The sequence below is a fragment of the Amphiura filiformis genome, chromosome 6, assembly GCF_039555335.1.
Source record: "Amphiura filiformis chromosome 6, Afil_fr2py, whole genome shotgun sequence".
Taxonomy (NCBI): Eukaryota; Metazoa; Echinodermata; class Ophiuroidea; order Amphilepidida; family Amphiuridae; genus Amphiura; species Amphiura filiformis.
In genome coordinates this window covers 18,830,418-18,851,794 of record NC_092633.1, presented here as the reverse complement: position 1 = coordinate 18,851,794, position 21,377 = coordinate 18,830,418, and the positions used below count along the sequence as shown (strand labels likewise).

The following is a 21,377-nucleotide window of genomic DNA, read 5'->3' as shown; positions in this document are numbered from 1 at the left end:
AATCCCAACTGACAAGTGCAGGGAAAAAGTATGCATTGGCAGTCATGTATCTTTAAATGTTGACTTTATCTTGGAAACTCATATTTGGGAGATAAACCACCATGTAAGGTAATACACAATTAATAAAATGACACCACCCAATATGCAAATGATCAGATACCTTGGGATAACAAAGGTTACAAATAAAGATGCAGACAAGTCACAAATTACCATAATAGCACAACACATTGTTTATTTGTCACTCGAGAGACAAAACATAACAGATTCCAATTTTCCTTACTGCAAATGGCTACCTTTGTATAACTAAATACTTGTGTACACAAATTAGCCATTTACTTATAGTGAAACAGGTACCGAATAAGGCTGAACCATCCCTCTTACGAGGCATGAAATCAATCTTAAATCGATACAAAGATATGATTGAATACTTAAGATATACAAGCAATTGCACTGCTCAAGGCTCAGGATTTACCTGTACATTAAATACAAAATGTTGCCGACATGAAATTTTCACTATAATTATATGATAAAAACCACTTACTCAATGAATCAAGTATTTTACATCACTGCTATATCACACACCCACTATACGTTTAAACATATAGGCCTATGTATTGTGATTTGGTGACTTAACAAATTAGTTACAACTAATTACTTCAAAGGAAGCAATGGAAATTTAATAGACTGGTGCAGGATTTGAACCAACGACCTCTGGATTGTGTACCCAGTGCTCTACCAACTGAGCTAACCTGTCTTATTTTAATGAGCTAAATCCCCAGTTGCTCATGAGTATGCCACTAACCAGCTGTGACATGTTAACTGGGAAGCCCATAACATCCTTTGAGGTAACTATATACAGCAACTAACTTGACTCTCAGAGATCCTAGCAAGCAGGGGTTTAACCAAGGAGGTGGTGGTGTGGAAATGGGCAAGATTGCCCCTTGAAAAATATATTATGCTTCCCATTAAACCTAGACGAATGACCCCGACTAGGCCTTTGTCAACCTTGGGATGACCAGACTGGTTACACACCCTGCTTGCACGTGTGGAATTGTGTGACAAATACATCATTGAGTGAGGTATAATAATTGTATGTATTCATTTCAGCATTTCACTACATATTATATCAAGGGTAGGTCTTACAATATGGTATGCCGCCCACAATCTGAGCTTATACTCGCAGAATAAAGTGCAGCTCGTCCATACATACTCATTTAGTATGCACCGTTCTCGTGTATGACAAGAGTGGCATATTAGATTGTAAAGTTTGCCTATATTATTAGGGCTTCAGTACAAATCAAAGCACAAAACAATACATTAACTGAAAGCAATTTGTGATTAAACTGCTTCTAAACTGAAACCTTCAGAATTTTCATTGGTTGGAATTATCAATAAATTCTCCATTATATATGATCCCAATTTCACACACATAGTCTTGACTATATAGGTCTTTCAAGTAAATCATGGCCATAATCATAATAGAATATACTTGATTATGTTATCCAGGAGCGTGATTGCTAAGTTCTGCAAAGGTTACAGCGGCACCATATACATGTGTGTTGCTGCTGCGCCCGTGAAGCTGCACGCATAGAGAGTATTCCACAATAGACACACAATTAGTTGAAAGACCTGTTGGATGGAATTGTCTGGATACGACAGTTGGACAACATTCCTCTTTTCTCAAAAAATAATTGACAAATGTCAGGACATGACAAAGCAGGTGCTATTACAGCAATAACTTAAAGAGGCTATATCACTAAGCCTAAAAAGCCAGCCTTCTTTTATACATTTCACTTTACAAAATATCCATGTCTATATACAATGCCTACAATTAATACTTGCTTTAGAAAAAGAAGGTTATATACATATATACAATTTTTAACCTTGTATGTTCTTGGTAGTGCACACAATATGGCAGTTCACATATAAACAAATTGTATCGTTTTAAACAAGCACTTCTCCTGCAGATCAATGCAGGTAAATCAAAGAACAAAAATGGTTTTAAAATATCACTTGAGAAAAATATGCAATACACTGAAGTTTCTGAATGAACTTGTGTGCTCACATGATTGGAGTTGGGTGTTAAAAATCTTTGCACGATATCAGTTTAAGGCACCATTCCTCATGCACATTTGAACTGGCTCCTGAAAGCATTTGCAAGAGAAAAACATTATTTTTTGTTATATGTGAAATGCCTTATTGATTACACACCAACATTAAAATTCCATATAGTACAAATTGTGACACTTAAATATGAAATCAAACATTAATTTCTGCAGATTGTCTTGGCATCCCTGGATTCAAATAATGGTCAGTCCATTCAATGCACAGATACATATTGTACATTGCACCTGAAAACTTTGTATGCTACGACTTGACAAGAAAAATTGTCTGTCAAGATGCCTTGAAAAGAGTACCATATGTGGTGTTTGACCAATAACAGACAATTAACAAGGCAAGCTACAAAGGTGATGCGATCAAGCAAAATCAGTAGGACATTCTAGTTCGCAGATATGGGGGCAAAAGTTAAAATGTAATTCCTTTGTTTTTGCAATGACTCAACTTTGAATAACTTTCTAACAACAGATGATAGACACTTGAAATTTTCAGTGAAATCAAGCTGACAAATTTAGAAATATAAAGTGTGGAATTTGATTTGGTCTGCAGGGCCTAGATTTGGACGAGAATCACAGAACCGATTCTCGTAAGATTCGGTTGCAAGAATCAACTTCTCTCATTGTATCATACAGTAAGTGCAGCGACTATGATGGATTTTGATTCTTGCAAACCAAGACGGAATCTAGGCCCTGGTCTGACTTCAGACTGATTTTGCTTGATCACATCACAAATGTTTGTCACACTTGTGAAAAAGGGGACTGTAGAAGCACTGCTCTTGACACGTTCTACCAAAAGACGATGCCTGTGTGACCACGTAATAATTCCACCTCCCACAAATAAATACACCTGCAAATTACATAATATTATTATACTTCCAAGCATGATTCATTACAAAATTAACCTGCAACACCTGGCAATACTTCACACAAACATGTGAAAACAACTTACAGGAATGTTTAGAGATAAGAAAATCAATTACACAGACTATTTAGGCTTATCCATTTTGAATGTCAATTTGTTGCAACATCATAAACACAATGAACTTGTTTCAAAAATGTTCATCACAATAATTTATTTACTTGGTATAAAACTTACCAAAACATTGAAATATTCAATAGATTTACTCCCTATCTATTCTTACTGTTTGCTTAACTAAAGTAAATTTTTAATACTTCTGTGGTCGGGGTACGCTACGGTGATATTTTTTTTTATAGCGTAGAAGAGAGGTCCCCCCTTCTTTGCGCCAATGACAAATGGTTTAGCTGTCATGTTGTGATGACTGTTGATCAGCCAATCAGCGTGATTGTTTATCACTTCTGTGTTTAAACTCAACGCACAACACAGACCACTGAAGTAATAAAAAAAATTCCTTTCCTGTACCATCTGCAAACATCAGTTTGCTCTTCTTTACAACGAAATTTTGCTGAACATTGGGAATGTACTACTTTGTTATGTATTTGACTAACAATTGAATTTAACACAATTCTGATGGGGTAAACATGTTGCAAAGTCTGCTGACCTAAACACCTGTTAATCCATTTCAAGAAATTTCTCATTTGAATACAATAGAATTGAATAATTACCTTTTTCAAGTTCTTTGTTCATATCTTTTATCATTTCCTTTATATTCTCACTTCATTCATCCCCCATTGAGAAAATAAATAACTTGACAAAATATAATTCACAGGCAAGTAAAGTTTCCACTTGTAAAATACTGTTAGGTGGCTTTTGCAAGCCAAACAAAGCCTGAGAAATTGCTCACTGGCACAGTCTAATAGTCACTATCATCATCGGAGTCGCCAAAGTTGTACTTGACAGAAGCCGCTGCCCTCGCTCTACCAGGTCTCTCCTTGGCTGGCACCGGAGCTACATCACCATCTGAATCATCATTGATTTGGAATGACTCATTTTCGGAATCACTCCATGCAATCTTCTTCTTTTTAGGCTTGGCTTTGGGCTATGGAGTAAAGAAATAAAATCAGAATTATAAACATCTTCCACAATTTACATAGTACTGTAATGTAAAGCAATACATTTTTGGGGCATTATTTTTTTTCGCAATTTTAACTGTTAAGAGCAGGGATGCAAGTAGCTGTTGAAAAACACCCTGAACTGCTGCGTGCAAGCTGAGCGCTTGATCGAGCACTATCTTTTTAGAGAACGCTAGGGCTCGGGGAATAGGCTATGAGGGTATCACTCCCTTAAATTTTGCTCTTTTTATGATGAAATATCATAATCTACTTCTGGAAAATGTAAAAAAAAACACCAATTCTCACAGGAAAATCCGGATTCCAGGAAAAAAACGGAAAACTTACATCCCTGTAAGAGCAGTTATGTGGTTTCTTACATTGCGATTACAAACAGTTACACATAAATTTCGGCGTTTTATATAGCGCCTTTTCCGGATCCAAGACTGATCAAATTTTGCTGCCATGGTGGATCATCACAATCAGATCGCATAAACTAGGCTGGTTGCAGCCGAACTTGGCGCAAACCTATCCGCACTTAGATTGTAACATCCACCAATTATCTTATGCAGCCCCCTAAATTCTATTGGGTGAAGTCAGTTTTTGATAGCCAAACAACTAATCACCGATATTTTCAGCAGGAGGAAACCGGAGATCCCGTAGAAAATCTGCGAGAGCGAGCATGGAATCGGGATAAACCAAGTGCACATGAGTCCTTGGGCGCACGGGGCTTGAACCGGGACCTCAGTGGTGCAAAGCGAGGAACTACGCTGCGCTAAGGCCCGAGTAACGAATATCTGTGCAGGCTTTTAAATTTGCCGTCTGAAACTAACTGCAAAAATAAAAACCTCCCGTCACCATCACTTAAGGTTGGTCTGAACCCTGGAATTATGAAAACTTTCGGGCCTCATAACTGTTAAATTATTAGTCTAAAGAATATAAAAGTATACATTTTTAGAATGGAAATGACTTGATGAATTCATCTGTGAGGTCCAATTTGGGCAACGTAACAAAAAAATTGCTGTCACTGTCATCAAGCAAAAAAAAATTTTTATTAATTTTTAAAACTAGATAAAAATATCTAGGGACCGCTTTTTTCATTTTTTGAATTTTGACCAACTTCACCAAAAATATTTGAAATTTGGGCGAAAATCAGGCTTTTTTGTGATTTTTTTGAAAATTTTGCGTTTTTTGACCATTTTTGGTGCAAATTCTCAAAGTTGGTCAAAACTCAAAAAAATAAAAAACGGTCCCTAGATATTTTTATCTAGTTTTTAAAAATTAATAAAAATTTTTTTGGCCAAACAATTTTTTGTTACGTGCACAAAAAATTTGAAAAAAACCCGCTTTTTGGGATTCTCTCCAAAATGAGCATTTTGGCCCAAATTGGACCTCACAGATGAATTCAGCAAGTCATTTCCAGTCTAAAAATGTATACTTTTATATTCTTTAGACTAATAATTTAGCAGTTATGAAGCCCGAAAGTTTCCATAATTCCAGGGTTAAGACCACCCTCAATAATCAAGCAGAAAATGTGGGTAAAATGTGCCTTCAAAGCAATTGAACTGTGGACAATCTGGACATCAAGCATCAACCTTATGACCCCCACATTCATCCACTATAGTAAAAGGAATAATTACAATAATTGTACAATGTCTTTTTTACATCTTACCTTTGCAGCTGTTGACTTGGTAGCCTTGGGTTTGGCTGGCTTCTTTTCTTTCTTTTCTTTTGGTTCTTTCTTCTTGCGTTCCTTCTTTTCTTTTTTGGCAGGAGGTGGTTTATCACTGTCACTACTCAATGCTGTTGACTCTATTAAATATAAGATGAAATGCAATATTTCAATGTTAGTGCTAGAAAACAAGTAAACATTTTACATGAATCCATAAAGTTTATGGCATAATAACGATATACATAACAATGACGTGTAAAAATAGCTAAAAGGGGCATTTCGTGATTCAAAAAGTTGAGATTTTTATAGCACTGGAAACCTCTGGCTACATAATGTTTATGTTCAAAAAATTTCTTGCAGATTTCTTGCAGCTTAGCAAAAATATCGTCAAATTTGTATTCCATTCTGGTTAACAGAACAAAATTACATCACAATGGCCTATACAGGGTGGGCCATTAAAAAGTTCACACTTTTTCGATGGCTTATTTCTCAGAAATGAAAACACATATTGAAATAAGTTGAACATATTTGTAAACCTCTATGTCTGGACTGTCATTGCTGAAAAGGGCATTAACATCCATGGTCTAATTACAAAATGGCGACCATTTAAAGCAGAGACCCGTCCAAACTCTAGCGGGATGCGGATCTACCGTTTTGCTGGAGACCCAGATACAGATACAGATACAGAAGTCAAAAACCACTTTGCACACACGTAAGACTATAGACAATGATCATGCATATTAAGTTTTTAGGCTTAAGCAAGTGCGTGTATGAGTTGTTTACTGTTTGAAAATCATTCACCTGTGAAATTGACACAAAAGGCTGATTGGACATGCTCATTTACATAACAAATACACTAGTTTTGGAGGGAACTTCAAATTTAAAATGCCTTTGCGTATGCGTTCTTGTCATTCATGTTAGAGATACCCGTGTAAGTACTTTGAGGTGATTCTTGCTGTTCAAAATGCGGCAGTTTACAAAGGAGGAGCAATTTTCATCGAGGAGGAAATTTCAAGAACCGGAAAGAGAAGGAGAGACATTCCTGACACCTATTTATAAATTTATCTTGTTATATCTCTATATAAGATTTATGTTATAGTGCAATAACCATCATGAAGACTCGGGTATAAAATTATGCACATTATCTAGAATGCGACTGCAAACAAGCGTTAGCTGCGCAGATTATTTAAAGCTACTGTTACATATTCTGTTCAACTGGAAGGCTACATATTCTGTTTGAAAAAGAAATATTTATTTAAATATGGTTAATTTACAAGAGAAATATTGACAGAACTTTCATGCGTACTGTTATTTTTCCTCCTTTGTTCCTAATCTATTGTGGTGCAGCGACCACCATATATCGCGTGATCATCCGCTCCATTTGACTTACGTGTGTGTAAAGTGGTTTTTGACCCCCTTGCTTCAAATGGCCGCCATTTTGTAATTAGACCATGGATGTTAATGCCCTTTTCAGCAATGACAGTCCAGACATAGAGGTTTACAAATATGTTCAACTTATTTCAATATGTGTTTGCACTTTTGAGAATTAAGCCATCAAAAAAGTGTGAACTTTTTAATGGCCCACCCTGTAGAGCAGTGTAATACACATAATCATGCATAACTTGCAAAATTGGATTCAACTGAAACTTTGGGGATAAGCTTTTATCGTAGACATCTACTGAATAAATTTATAAAAGGAGGATGCTATATTAGATACTACATTAGAAATTCTTGACAGTCACTTTTAACACTTTACATGTATCTCTAGTTTCTGTTCACAAAAATTGAAAATGGTGGACGGATACTGTGTGAACAATCATACCTTTTTCTGAACTCTTAAACTTGGATGAGAAGTCCGACTCTGAATCTGAGTCGAGGGAGATCGCCTTTGACGTCTTTGTTTTCTTGGCAGCAGTGCTTTTTGGTTTGAAATCCAGGGTGGACTGTTTGGTCGTCTTAGATTTGGCTGCAACAAATATGAAAGAGAACATTGTACCGTCAATTATGATCTTGCCATAAATACATAAACCCTGTTCGTGCCAACTGTTAAGGTCCCAAGTGATCCCTTGCTGTGCATAATTGAGACCTGTTCTCCCAAATATAAGCGGAATCATCAGGGAACAAAAGGAGATAAGGTTCATTGTACGTGTCGGAAAACAGTAGAAAACAAAAGAATAGCACTTCATTGACCTGGGAATTATGAAGTGAAGTGGGTAACACATCCTGCAAAGTTAGCTGGCCCTTGCATGTGACATGGGTTCAGGGAACAGGCTACAGCACAGGTTTAAGGGGTGGCTATCACCCTTTTTACACTGAAACACCATGCTTACCTTTTGGATTTTTTTAATGGCCCCATTTCAGGAAAACTTCACTATTATAAACAAAGGAAAGTTCTAAATTGTACTAAACCAATTACTGGTCAATGACACAGAGGACCTTGAAAAATAAAACAAAAAACAAACCAGAGAATGAGGTTTACTCTTGTTGATAATTTTATGACATTATTTTTCTACTTCAGTCTTTATCAGCATTTAAAATGAATTTGTTGTTGTATTCAATCATGTGCATAGATTTCAAGATTAGGCATTGACCTAATCTTGAATAATTGAAGCCAGCACAATTGCTTTTCAAAAGCGAATAATTATGCTTGCTTCTCTCAAAAGGTCAAGCGAGCATAATTACACCCCCTCACAGCTACTCAGGAGTGTTATGTGCCTGATCATAAGCTGGTACATATTGGAACACTGTTGGTGACTTGAGATATTTGTTAATTACCTGCTTTGGACTTTGTGGCACTATCAGAATCACTCTTGTAACTATCATCAGATACATCTAGTATGGCTTGTTTGGTCTTCTTGGGTTCAGCTGCAACAAATATTAAGACAATAATGTCCATAAATTATGATTGTGTCATAAATACACGCCATTAACTCTTGCCCACAATAACATAAGCTTTCCTAAACTTTATCAGCTGAAGGATGCAACTCACTTGCGATAAAAAAAACCCAAACCCCTTGAATTTAATTCCCTTGAAAGCTCTCAAGGCGAGTTGGTTGGTAGGGGGTCATATTTTTCAGATTTTGCCTAAAAACAGCAGCATACTTTTCAATATCAATACACCGATCTTTAATATAGAAAATGAGAGGCAAGGAAGCAATAATCACATTCTTGCTCCTGGAAAAAAAAATCATGCACAAGGGGCATAATGACACCCATTATTAGCAAGCGTTGCAATCTCCTCAGAATCCATATCATTTCTCTTGTGTCAGCTTTGTCTCATTATTTTGATTGCAAACCCAGTTAACACACCTAGGTCATGCTCCCCTCTTGTCTTGCTGTGACTTTGCTCAAGAGATGTGCAGCTCTATTGCATACCCAGTTAACACACCTAGGTCATGCTCCCCTCTTGTCTTGCTGTGACTTTGCACAAGAGATGTGCAGCTCTATTGCAATTAGCAAGCGTTGGGATCTCCTCAGAATCCATAACATTTCTCTTGTGTCAGCTTTGTCTCATTATTTTGATTGCAAACCCAGTTAACACACTTAGGTCATGCTCCCCTCTTGTCTTGCTGTGACTTTGCACAAGAGATGTGCAGCTCTATTGCATACCCAGTTAACACACTTAGGTCATGCTCCCCTCTTGTCTTGCTGTGACTTTGCTCAAGAGATGTGCAGCTCTATTGCAAACCCAGTTAACACACCTAGGTCATGCTCCCCTCTTGTCTTGCTGTGACTTTGCACAAGAGATGTGCAGCTCTATTGCAAACCCAGTTAACACACCTAGGTCATGCTCCCCTCTTGTCTTGCTGTGACTTTGCTCAAGAGATGTGCAGCTCTATTGCATACCCAGTTAACACACCTAGGTCATGCTCCCTCTTGTCTTGCTGTGACTTTGCACAAGAGATGTGCAGCTCTATTGCAAACCCAGTTAACACACCTAGGTCATGCTCCCTCTTGTCTTGCTGTGACTTTGCTCAAGAGATGTGCAGCTCTATTGCATACCCAGTTAACACACCTAGGTCATGCTCCCCTCTTGTCTTGCTGTGACTTTGCTCAAGAGATGTGCAGCTCTATTGCATACCCAGTTAACACACCTAGGTCATGCTCCCCTCTTGTCTCGCTGTGACTTTGCTCAAGAGATGTGCAGCTCTATTGCAAACCCAGTTAACACACCTAGGTCATGCTCCCCTCTTGTCTTGCTGTGACTTTGCACAAGAGATGTGCAGCTCTATTGCAAACCCAGTTAACACACCTAGGTCATGCTCCCCTCTTGTCTTGCTGTGACTTTGCTCAAGAGATGTGCAGCTCTATTGCATACCCAGTTAACACACTTAGGTCATGCTCCCCTCTTGTCTTGCTGTGACTTTGCTCAAGAGATGTGCAGCTCTATTGCAAACCCAGTTAACACACCTAGGTCATGCTCCCCTCTTGTCTTGCTGTGACTTTGCACAAGAGATGTGCAGCTCTATTGCAAACCCAGTTAACACACCTAGGTCATGCTCCCCTCTTGTCTTGCTGTGACTTTGCTCAAGAGATGTGCAGCTCTATTGCATACCCAGTTAACACACCTAGGTCATGCTCCCCTCTTGTCTTGCTGTGACTTTGCTCAAGAGATGTGCAGCTCTATTGCAAACCCAGTTAACACACCTAGGTCATGCTCCCCTCTTGTCTTGCTGTGACTTTGCACAAGAGATGTGCAGCTCTATTGCAATTAGCAAGCGTTGGGATCTCCTCAGAATCCATAACATTTCTCTTGTGTCAGCTTTGTCTCATTATTTTGATTGCAAACCCAGTTAACACACCTAGGTCATGCTCCCCTCTTGTCTTGCTGTGACTTTGCACAAGAGATGTGCAGCTCTATTGCAATTAGCAAGCGTTGGGATCTCCTCAGAATCCATAACATTTCTCTTGTGTCAGCTTTGTCTCATTATTTTGATTGCATACCCAGTTAACACACCTAGGTCATGCTCCCCTCTTGTCTTGCTGTGACTTTGCACAAGAGATGTGCAGCTCTATTGCAATTAGCAAGCGTTGGGATCTCCTCAGAATCCATAACATTTCTCTTGTGTCAGCTTTGTCTCATTATTTTGATTGCAAACCCAGTTAACACACTTAGGTCATGCTCCCCTCTTGTCTTGCTGTGACTTTGCTCAAGAGATGTGCAGCTCTATTGCAAACCCAGTTAACACACCTAGGTCATGCTCCCTCTTGTCTTGCTGTGACTTTGCACAAGAGATGTGCAGCTCTATTGCAAACCCAGTTAACACACTTAGGTCATGCTCCCCTCTTGTCTTGCTGTGACTTTGCTCAAGAGATGTGCAGCTCTATTGCATACCCAGTTAACACACCTAGGTCATGATCCCCTCTTGTCTTGCTGCGAGTTTGCTCAAGAGATGTGCAGCTCTATTGCATACCCAGTTAACACACTTAGGTCATGCTCCCCTCTTGTCTTGCTGTGACTTTGCTCAAGAGATGTGCAGCTCTATTGCATACCCAGTTAACACACCTAGGTCATGATCCCCTCTTGTCTTGCTGCGAGTTTGCTCAAGAGATGTGCAGCTCTATTGCATACCCAGTTAACACACTTAGGTCATGCTCCCCTCTTGTCTTGCTGCGAGTTTGCTCAAGAGATGTGCAGCTCTATTGCAATTTACAAAAGTCAAAGCCTGCAGTGAGCTTATCTTGTGAGGTTACAGCACTAAACTCCACATAACAAAGGTGTACATGTTTAACCAAAACTGTTTAAAGGCTATGGTGCCTGATCATTTGCTAGTGATACAAATTAGAACATTGCAGTAATGACTCAAGCCAATTTCAAATAGATTCTCACCTGGTTTTGACTTTGTGGCACTATCCGAATCACTCTTGTCACTATCATCAACTACATGCTCCATTTTCCTTTTCTTTGATTCCCTGACCGCTGAGTCAAATGGATCCTCTGTGTCTGATGACGTAGCTTTGGTGGGTGTATCTTTTATTTTGTCGACATCATTGTTGACTTGGTAATCATCATCTGAATCTGAGTAAACTGCAGGTGCAGGAGCCTTAGCCTTATATGATGTGGGTATCTTGTCATCCTCATTATCAATTTCATCACTTGAATATGAATACTTGGTCTCCTTTTGAGCTGGGGAGCGGTAGAAAGAAAACAAGTTTAAAACAATGGATTTGATCACTTCATATGCTTTTGGTTTGACTGTTTTAACCTAAATGGAAGGTTGGCATGATATTGTCCCATCCAATTTTGTGAAGGCAGTGTAACAGTGCATTTGTGTTTAAAGCAGAATGAATGGCTATAAAAATGTCGCCAAGATTAAGTGTTTTACTGGTGCTGCCATGCGCAACCTGCAACGCCCATCCACAAATATTACATTAGATTTACAGCAAAGACTTGAATCTTACCTGCTCTCCTTGTGGCTGTGTCCCGTGGGATTACAAAGTCATCATCCATGTCCATATCCGAGTCCGATTTCAGAGAAGCATCCGATTCAGATCCAGACGACCAGGGGTTACGCTTCTTGCCGCCCTTTTTACTTTTAGCTGGTGATTTCTTGGCCTTTGGCTTGTTGAACTTCAGGGTGGTCTGCTTCTTGGGTTTAGCAGCTGTGTGCAGACGAAATGATTAACAATAAACAAGTCAGTCATCTCAGTATGATATCAGTTTTTTTCTATCAAACAAAGCTACCACTAAAAAAAAACCCACTGAATTTCAAGTTTATATGGAACAAACTTTATGTTATACAGGCAACTGTGCAATAAAATTACTGTCCAGTAAAGGATCATCACCAAACAGATGACAACAAATAATTTTCAACATCACGAGGACTAGTAAAACAATTTCACATGACTTTCTCTTAGGAAAAGAAAAAAAAAATCACAAAACATAAATTTTGGTCAGCCCAATGTTGAATACTGCACACAGCTTGCTACTGTCACCAAGTCACAGTAAGCCCACCTCTGTGCATACCGGCATAAAAGAGTTTGCCAATTCTAACTTAAATTATAACACCACAACAAGAATTAAGAATAAAGTGAACTGGGAATGCTTTGCACTTTTGATACACATAAACTTTTAATTAAAAATATATCTTTCCTTGCATAGATTGTATTTTGAAACTCAGCTGATAAATAAACATAATGGATAATAATTTCAATATAACTGTGATTGGAATATAAGGTGCATTTAGAAATAATTTACTGTTATCTTGCCTTAAGGCTTAGCTTTGTCTTATCAATTCCAAGCACATACATTTCATCTTAGAAATGACTTTCACCTGTCTATGGCAAGTTGTGTATGCTATTATTGGGTACATGTCATGGAACTAATGAATCAAATTGTAATGTGAGTGATGATATGATGAGGTATGGTAGGATATATTTTATTATGATACATGAGATGATAAGAGTTACAATATAATCAAATATAGTATATGAAATATTATTGACATGATAGAAAAAGTGATGACAAGTGATGCAATGTGAAAAAAAAGAAGTAAACCATTTGCACCAAAATAATAAGAGCACCATATTTCACTGCTTTTACCATGGCTTTTCCTTCCAACAAAGAATACTTGGCATAAGTTCACTTAAACACATCTTTGGTAAGTACTAGCTTGACAAGTTGTTATGGTGACTTGGAACTATCCCAAGGCTTTCCTCTTATTAATGAATACTTAAAACAAGTACAGTCGCACCTCTTTTATCTGGCTATGATGGGACCAAGCATGGCCCGGAGAAGTGAAAATCCAGATAAGTATGTGCAATTCTGAATTCAATGAAATTAAGGTATCAAAGCATGTTTCCTATGAAGGCACCATGAGTCCATGACAGATAACAGAGATCCGTATAAAAGAGGTCCGGATAAGGGAGGTTGAACTGTACTTCATTGAATATATCTCTTGGCAAGTTATTATGACATTTCACTTAAAGATCAGAAATCTCTGTAGTAGCCTGATTATTTTGAAAGGACCAGCAGTTTGATTTCTATGTGTTCCCTTCACCAGCAGTCTAGCAATGCAGCTGTCCATTGGTGCTAGTTTTGAAATTTTACTTTGATCCTGAGAGACATGTGTTTTGTTACATAGCACAGGTGCTGTGGTATCCCAGCACGATAACCTAAGCGCAGGATCAAATATTCTATCAATGTGGCTACAATGCGTATAAGAAGACGACCAAACACTGTAATTTCTAATAGGAGGATGAGATAGCGTACCAGCAACGGAATTGGCTTTGCCCTTATTGGCAAGTCTCTCTGCAAGAGACATCGGTTCCTTGGGTTCAGAGTTCTCATTTACTGTTGATGACATTACGCTGGCTGTTTCTGAAGCGGCATCATCAAAGTCCAATGCTCCTTCTATTGTCTTCTTAGCCTAATGAAATGAAATGGAGAGATAAGAATAAATACAGGGTGTCACAAAAATCTGTCCTATTTTAAAACAATTTGAAGACGGATACATTTTGATTCAATAAACTTACACCTGTGGTGGCAAGCCAAAACATCTTTGCAAATACCTTAATAATCACTTGATGCTTCCCTATTTTGCTGCATTAACTAGATAACGAAAAAACATCCGAAATTGTGCAATCCTAAAAATATCTATTTAAATTGTTATATCAAAAAAGATTTTGACACCTTTTTTGTCAAAATTGGAGCATTTTACTTTCTTTTTTTGTGTGTGGAAATAATGAAGAGAATGGTACATGCTAGACAGGTCTAATTATATTTCTTCTGAATCCTTATGCCTAGAAATACATTTTTGTATGGTTTTTTAAATTGTAAATTTGACCCTGTGTTTGATGACCTTTTCCTGCCAAAAGCTACTCTAGTTCAATTGCTATCACTCATTTTTGTGTCTCCCATGTCAACTATCTTATATAATATATGGTAGCAGTGCAGCTTCCCTGCCCCCCCTTGAGTGGGTCTAGCTCAAACACTAATAGAATATTGGATTCCATCAACAAGGCAAAAAAAACCAAATGACACTTGATTGGGGTGCCCATGACGCACCTTACAACTTATACAAACATGTGTAATTACCTTTATTTTACTTTGTTTTTCCATTCTTGCTAGATTATAGAAGTGGAAAATGTTGAGCACATATTTTTTTTTAATTTGCGATTTTAGTTTTTGTATAGACTTTAAAGAACATATTTGGACATTTTCACAGTGTCCACTTTTACAATCTCATAAGCTACATCCACACAACCTACCGCTTTGCCCCGTTTGCCGCCACCTCCACCTGGTTTCTTCAGTAAGGCTGGGTCAATACGTGGCTGTACCCGTCGAGCATATGGCGATGGCTTTGTCTCCTCCTTAGTCAACACCTTCTGTTTACGTTTAGCACCACCTTTAGAATCTTTGGCCCCTTTAGCTTTAGGAATTGCTCTTTCATCCTCAATCTCTTGGAGTTCTACACGCTGTGTGCAAAAGAAATTACACAAAATTTATGTGAAGACCAATGAATTAAACCTGAAGAAGGCAAATTTTATGTTGTTCAGGGCAGAAAATATTAACCCTGTGAATAATTATGTAACTGCAATTTACTGTAAACACATTTTTAGCATAATAACATCTCGGGTTTTTATCTGGCCTCAAGATTCCACTAGCTGAATCGAAGGAAACACTAAGCACTGGAGAAAAAACGGTGGAAGGAAGAGGAAAAAATGTGGTTTTTTTTCTTCAAAATAAGAATGCAACACTGTACCCTAGAAACGCTATTGTGGCTGTGACGACCTCGATTGCGTTTTCATCCCGTGCTTAGGAAACACCATTCATCAACTACAACCAATTAGCAAGCCTTGAAATAAGCAGGTGCCAGAAGCAAATATGCCCTTGTCAAGCCATTAATTGCTCCTGGTTCTTGTAAAATTCACATGAAGCAGGAGCAATTTTCTCAAAAAAAAATGCTCCTTGTTCCAGTTTTGCACTTGATGTAGTAGTGCTGATTATATATGCAGAAAAAAAAATTCAAAATTGCTCCTGTTTCTTCAGAAATTGCTACAGATTCTTGTAAAATCTCAGTGAACCAGGAGCAATGTTCAAAAACAAATTGCTCCTGGTTCCAGTCAGTTTATTTCAAGGCTTGCCAATTAGGCACACAATAACAGATCATATTCTCTACTGAACTTGTAGTATCGATATCAATATCCTGTCTGATGAGATCTTGTAGGTAGACAAGGTCAGGAATGCGATAATAACAGTTAGTATTGCCATACTTTCTATTAACTTTGTCCCTCCCCTCATTATTTCTAGCATTCATACACTCAGTCAACACCACTTGGTAAACTTTAAAAAGTTGATATCCACTCCTACATACCTCTAATTCTTCCACGAACTTGTCCAAATCATCCTTCCACAACATGTTGGGTGTTTTTCTTCTTAAGTCTGCAAGTTCTTTGGACTGTTGGGGAGAAAATAAGAATTAGCAAAACACTATTTCCTTGATACTACCGCTTTTTAAATTATGCATAAGTGAGTAATTACTTAAGGTTTTGGTTTTAATCGATAATCAATGTTTTGACCCAAGTAGAACCCTTCAACATAAATCTCTTTAAATTTGCCTTCAGTGCACTTGAAGCAGTGGCACTGTAGTAACTATCTTAAACCATCATAGCTTTTAGCATTGCTCTTTGGAACATGAAATTTGGTTGCAAGGCCTAATTTTGACTCATTGAATGTCTTTCTTACTTAATCACCCAGGGCCTAAATAAGGTGTAAAATAGTATTTATATTACTACACTGTTTTCAGTAATGCATGTATCACATGACTTGCAATCAGTGTTATTTGTAGCCTATTGAATTCCCTATCACAATGGCAAAATAGGGAGTAACTATTGATATTACACTCCCTTGGGCTTGATCAGTTTTACTTCCAATTTTTTACTCCTACCTGAGCAGTAATACTAAATAATATTTCCTGGTAAATAAACCTGACAAGAATCCACCATACCTTAGCCTCTTTCTGACTGAGGAGTTGATCCTTCTTCTCTTTGGTCAGACACCACAGCTGCATTCCCAGGAGGTAGTTATAGTCAGGTCCATCATCTGAGGATGATGATGTCATACTCTCAGAATCATCCACATCCTCTTCTTCCTCCATGGCAAGCTTGTCTTGGGCTGTTTTCCATGCTTTCAGTGGGTCAGAGTCATAGCCTCTCCTGAGAAGCTGCTGGATCATCTCTCTCTTGGATTTGTTTTCTAAGAAATTAAAAAGGTGGCAATGAGAATTAACATACTTAAGGTGGTACTACACCCCTTAATAAATTTGTGACTATTTTTGCATTTTTCTCAAAAACTAATAAAACACTGGTAACAAAAGTTATGTATATTATAGGGGCAAGGAATCCAATCACTGTACACTGGAATTTCAGTGACTCAATACAAGTAGTTATTGATCAAATATTGGTTTCTCTCATTTTTGACTGTAACTCCACAACTGTTGTCTGTGCTGAAATAAAATTTTCAGTGGAGTAGTTGTAGTCCTTGCCCCTATAATATACATATCTTGTCACCAATGCGCTACAAAATTGGCCAGGGGTGTAGTACCACCTTAATGGCTTTTGTCCTTGCAATGAAACTACATGGACATAACAATCTGTGCTGCCATTTAGCTCAAAATGACTTCGACTCCATTTTAGAACTAGCATGATCATTTATTACACGTATCTTACCGATGATCACATCTCCTTGGATCTTCTCCATGATAAATCGAGCCTGGTTGTTCAGCTTGCTGGATTCTGCCTCCATCAAACCTTCCATATAGTCCTTGCGCTTCTGGTACATATCCAGACGCAGTCTGAAGAACTCTTGCAGGATTTCCTCTACTCTGTCATACCTTCTGATGCAGCCACCAGCATCAAACAACACCTAAACGGGATCAAAGGTACACAGGTAAAGTTGTGCAAACTTTATAAACAATCACAATTGATATACTGTATAGTGGGATTTTTTCTCATTTTTATCAATTTTCTGGACAGTTTCGAGTTTCATTCGTGTGTCCAAATATATTCACATTTTAAAGTACTATGTGCAATAAATATTTTCGCAGGATTAAAAATTTGTGGCTGCCTGTTCAGCCGTGAAAATTACAGGCGAAAATTTGCCTATATACAGTAGTACAGTACCCAGAATTTTCACTTTAATTGACAGGTTCATTGTGATTAAATTGCACCTATTGTCAACATTTCAAGTTGCATCACTTCTTTCAAACCTGAAGGGACATTCTGAGTTTTAAAATGTTTGCAAAAATTTTGTTTATGGTGAATCTACATACACATTTCTTAATGGAGGGAAATATTTTAGCATGTCACCTCTTTCCATATTCTTTGCACTCCACAACAAAGCCTTGGATCCACATGGTGGATAACATGCACACTATCAATCCCCTTAATATTTGAGACTCGTTCTCACAAAATGAGTGGAAAAGTCAGGGAAGAAAAGGAGATATCCAGAGATAATGAATCTGGCAATAAACTAAAAAAAAAATTCAACTTTCCTCTCATTTTGTGGGAACAGGGGTCCATTTCACTAAACTTACATACGAATGGTACCCTTCGTAAAGTCACATCAAGTACTGGGTATTCCTAACAAGGTTACTTGAGCTACAAAGGGTTAAATGTTTAGTGAAATGGACTCCTGGTCTTGTTTATCTTTTATTTTGTCATCACAACTTACCATGGTGGAGTGCTGTGTTAATGTTGTCTGCAATTTGAAGAATTTGTGCAACCCTGTTTCTTCTGCCTTCAGAAGCTTCTCTTTGTTCATTGTCACCACAAACTTGACAGTTGTGTCTGTGTGGTATTCTTTGTAGTCACTGAGCAGAGAAAGAGAAAATGTCACATTGTAAAATTGTTTTAACATTTGCCAAACGATGATTTTCACAGAGGTATAAAGTGGGAATTTGTACACAATAACTTTTTAGTTTATACAATAAGTTTTTTAGTTTATATACATTATAGTATCTTGCAAGGTCCTTCAGTGGTGTCCAACTGCTCTTCCTGATTATCACGTAAAAAGATCTAGGTCTTGCGTTGCCATGCAGCTTGATCGAAAAATGAAGTGACATAATTCAATTGGCCAGTCAGAACCCCACTTCCGTGTTTACACTGTAAACAGTGCTGAATTGGTATATTGCTGAAGTACCTTGCCAAATACTATAACAAATCTGATAATACAAACTCCTGATAGCACAAACTAAAAATCATCAGCTCAGGCAACTTTCATTTGCAAGTTTCCAGTGTAATAGGAACACAATGGAAAGTTAGGAAATTCAGGTTAATTAACTTTAAAAAAATCTAGCAGAGAAAAACATTTACGTGATTGATGGCGGTACTTTGTCAGTTCCATGGAGCATATTTTCCAAGACGTTCTCTTTGTAGACTTGAGTCCAGGAGCGGATTGGTAGCTCTGTAATTTCCACAGTGTCATCATCAACAACTGCAATCTCACCATTGCACACATACCGATTGACATCTAGTTCTTCGATGGTGCCTTTGAAGTTCTTGTACCATGGTTGCTGTGGGGTAAATATGACAATAAAATGACAATACTGATATGTCTCATACTTCACTCCCATTTTTGGAGGCGAAAATCCACACAAGTTTGCAAAATGCAAGTATAATTTTGTCCCAAACCGTGTCATTTTGGTTGCAATATTGCACAATAAAGATCTGTTAATGAAATGAAATGGCTGGTTTTGCAGATATCTGAAAAAGAGTTGTAAAATAATGTATAGCAAACAACAAAATATTGCAGGTATCAGTTAAGTTTCTTATTGTCAATATTTTCAACAGGAAATGACCTTTAAAAAACTGCACAAGGTGTATTTTTCAGTTTTGTCTTAATAATTTCAGACTTTTCAGTGACACATTACACATGTTTACTTCAAAATGGCAAGTGTGATTGGAGATCTTGATTTTATATTTATATACACAATCCTCTTTTTTGACATGGACATCGTGTCACATGTAGATCTTGAAGATATTATCCGAAATGTAGCCATCATTCCCATCTAACCTACCATAGGTAATGGGTCATCTCCACTCAGCAGTCGTCTCACATTGGTAACAATATCTCGCACATTGTAATTAAATATCTTGGTACTCCAACCGGTGCCGATACCGTCACTGCCGTTGACAAGGACCATAGGAATGATAGGGCAGTACCACTCAGGTTCTATGCGCAGGTTGTCATCATACAGGCTGGTCAGCAATGGATCATCATCGCTTGGGAAGAGGAGTCTTGCTAATGGACTGAACAAATAAAATAAAAAAGTAGTTTTAGTATTTCCAATGAAATCAATTATTGTTCTCTCACACATTTTTTTTTGCGCTTAATAAATAAAGTGAACCTTGTTGATGAACACACTAACTCACCTAAGCTGTGTGAAGATGTAACGAGGGCTAGCAGCATCCTTACCGCCATGAAGCCTGGTACCAAACTGACCGATAGGTTGCAACAGGTTGATATTGTTGCTGCCAACATAGTTCTGTGCCAAGTTGATGATGGTGTTCATCAGGGACATCTACAAAAGATTTAAAAAAAAAAAAAAAATAATAATAATAATTCTAGCATGAAAGTGATCTTAAATAGCAGAAAGTCCTGTGAGATTTTGTATTCATTTATGCACAAAAACATCCCAAAATTCTACTGAAGTCGCTTTACCTCCAAATACAGGGTGAATGAAAATAATCTATACACAACTTTACTATTTTTTCTGGAATTGTGGACACCCGGAATAAATATTACACTGCGTATAGACCATCTTAATTAAATAGTTTGACTCCATGATAAGATGTTCTTACTTCACCATGATGGTATGCTGACGCCTCTGCTACGGCACCAGCCATCTGTGCCACTTTGACTTCCCTCTTCTCATATCTCTTGAAAGCGGTAAACATCACCTTCCTCTGGCCTGGTTTCAGACCTAATTACAAACAAAAATAAAATGTATGAGCTCAAATGGTTAACAAATTCCTTTAAATAACAACTTGTTTTGGTACTCTTCTACTAGTGCAATGATAGAATCAGGACACACGCAATCTCAAACCAGACCCTGGCAACTCCTATACCAGCACAATACAAAAAGGTGAGGACAGGGTGCAATTACTGCACTGACACAATAGATTGTGGACGCTGTCATATTGGATCATGAGTCGCCTTATGCTGGTTTCATACTTTCTGCCGCTTGCCGCTTCATCATGCCGCTTGTACTTGTCTGCAAGCGGAGCGGCACACCGCTGAGTGGCATGACTCTGAAAGCCTCTCTTGCCACTCAGCACTGCTCCAAAATCGTATTTTGTTCTCATACGTCAGAGCGGCACCGCTCTCGAGTTGATTTGAATCCAACTCCCAGCGGTGCTGCCGCGGCGGCAAAGTGATCGATATATCGGCTTGCCGCTGGTCACCGCTAAGCGTTTTTGGTGTGACTGCGCAGTGAAGAAAATCATCTTCAGAGCGGCAGGTAAGTATGAAACCAGCATTATTGAAATTAGAAAATTATTTTCGTTACTGAACATGAGATGGGGGAAGTGAAATAGTTACCACTTTTTTCTTTTTGCCAAAAACTGGTAAAGCAAAAAAAAAAAGCCTTGCAGCAAAACCTTGCAAACAATATAGCTTT

General features: G+C 38.0%; 1 protein-coding gene across 2 annotated transcripts in view; it reads right to left on the bottom strand.

The window, feature by feature from the left end:
• Positions 1-206: 206 nt before the first annotated feature.
• LOC140155099 (DNA topoisomerase 2-alpha-like) overlaps positions 207-21,377 on the bottom strand; it is a 36,958-nt gene continuing 15,787 nt past the window's right edge. For both annotated transcript variants that reach the window (XM_072177799.1, XM_072177800.1), the window contains exons 18-33: positions 20,560-20,681; positions 20,131-20,279; positions 19,776-20,007; positions 19,072-19,271; positions 18,431-18,569; positions 17,428-17,623; positions 16,707-16,954; positions 16,074-16,157; positions 14,968-15,174; positions 13,970-14,126; positions 12,160-12,360; positions 11,588-11,884; positions 8,533-8,622; positions 7,580-7,723; positions 5,758-5,897; positions 207-4,075 (exon numbers count right to left, since the gene is read on the bottom strand). In XM_072177799.1, the coding sequence (XP_072033900.1) occupies positions 3,890-4,075; positions 5,758-5,897; positions 7,580-7,723; positions 8,533-8,622; positions 11,588-11,884; positions 12,160-12,360; positions 13,970-14,126; positions 14,968-15,174; positions 16,074-16,157; positions 16,707-16,954; positions 17,428-17,623; positions 18,431-18,569; positions 19,072-19,271; positions 19,776-20,007; positions 20,131-20,279; positions 20,560-20,681 (2,792 nt within the window). In that variant the 3' untranslated portion in view covers positions 207-3,889. The remainder of the gene's footprint in view (positions 4,076-5,757; positions 5,898-7,579; positions 7,724-8,532; positions 8,623-11,587; positions 11,885-12,159; positions 12,361-13,969; positions 14,127-14,967; positions 15,175-16,073; positions 16,158-16,706; positions 16,955-17,427; positions 17,624-18,430; positions 18,570-19,071; positions 19,272-19,775; positions 20,008-20,130; positions 20,280-20,559; positions 20,682-21,377) is intronic.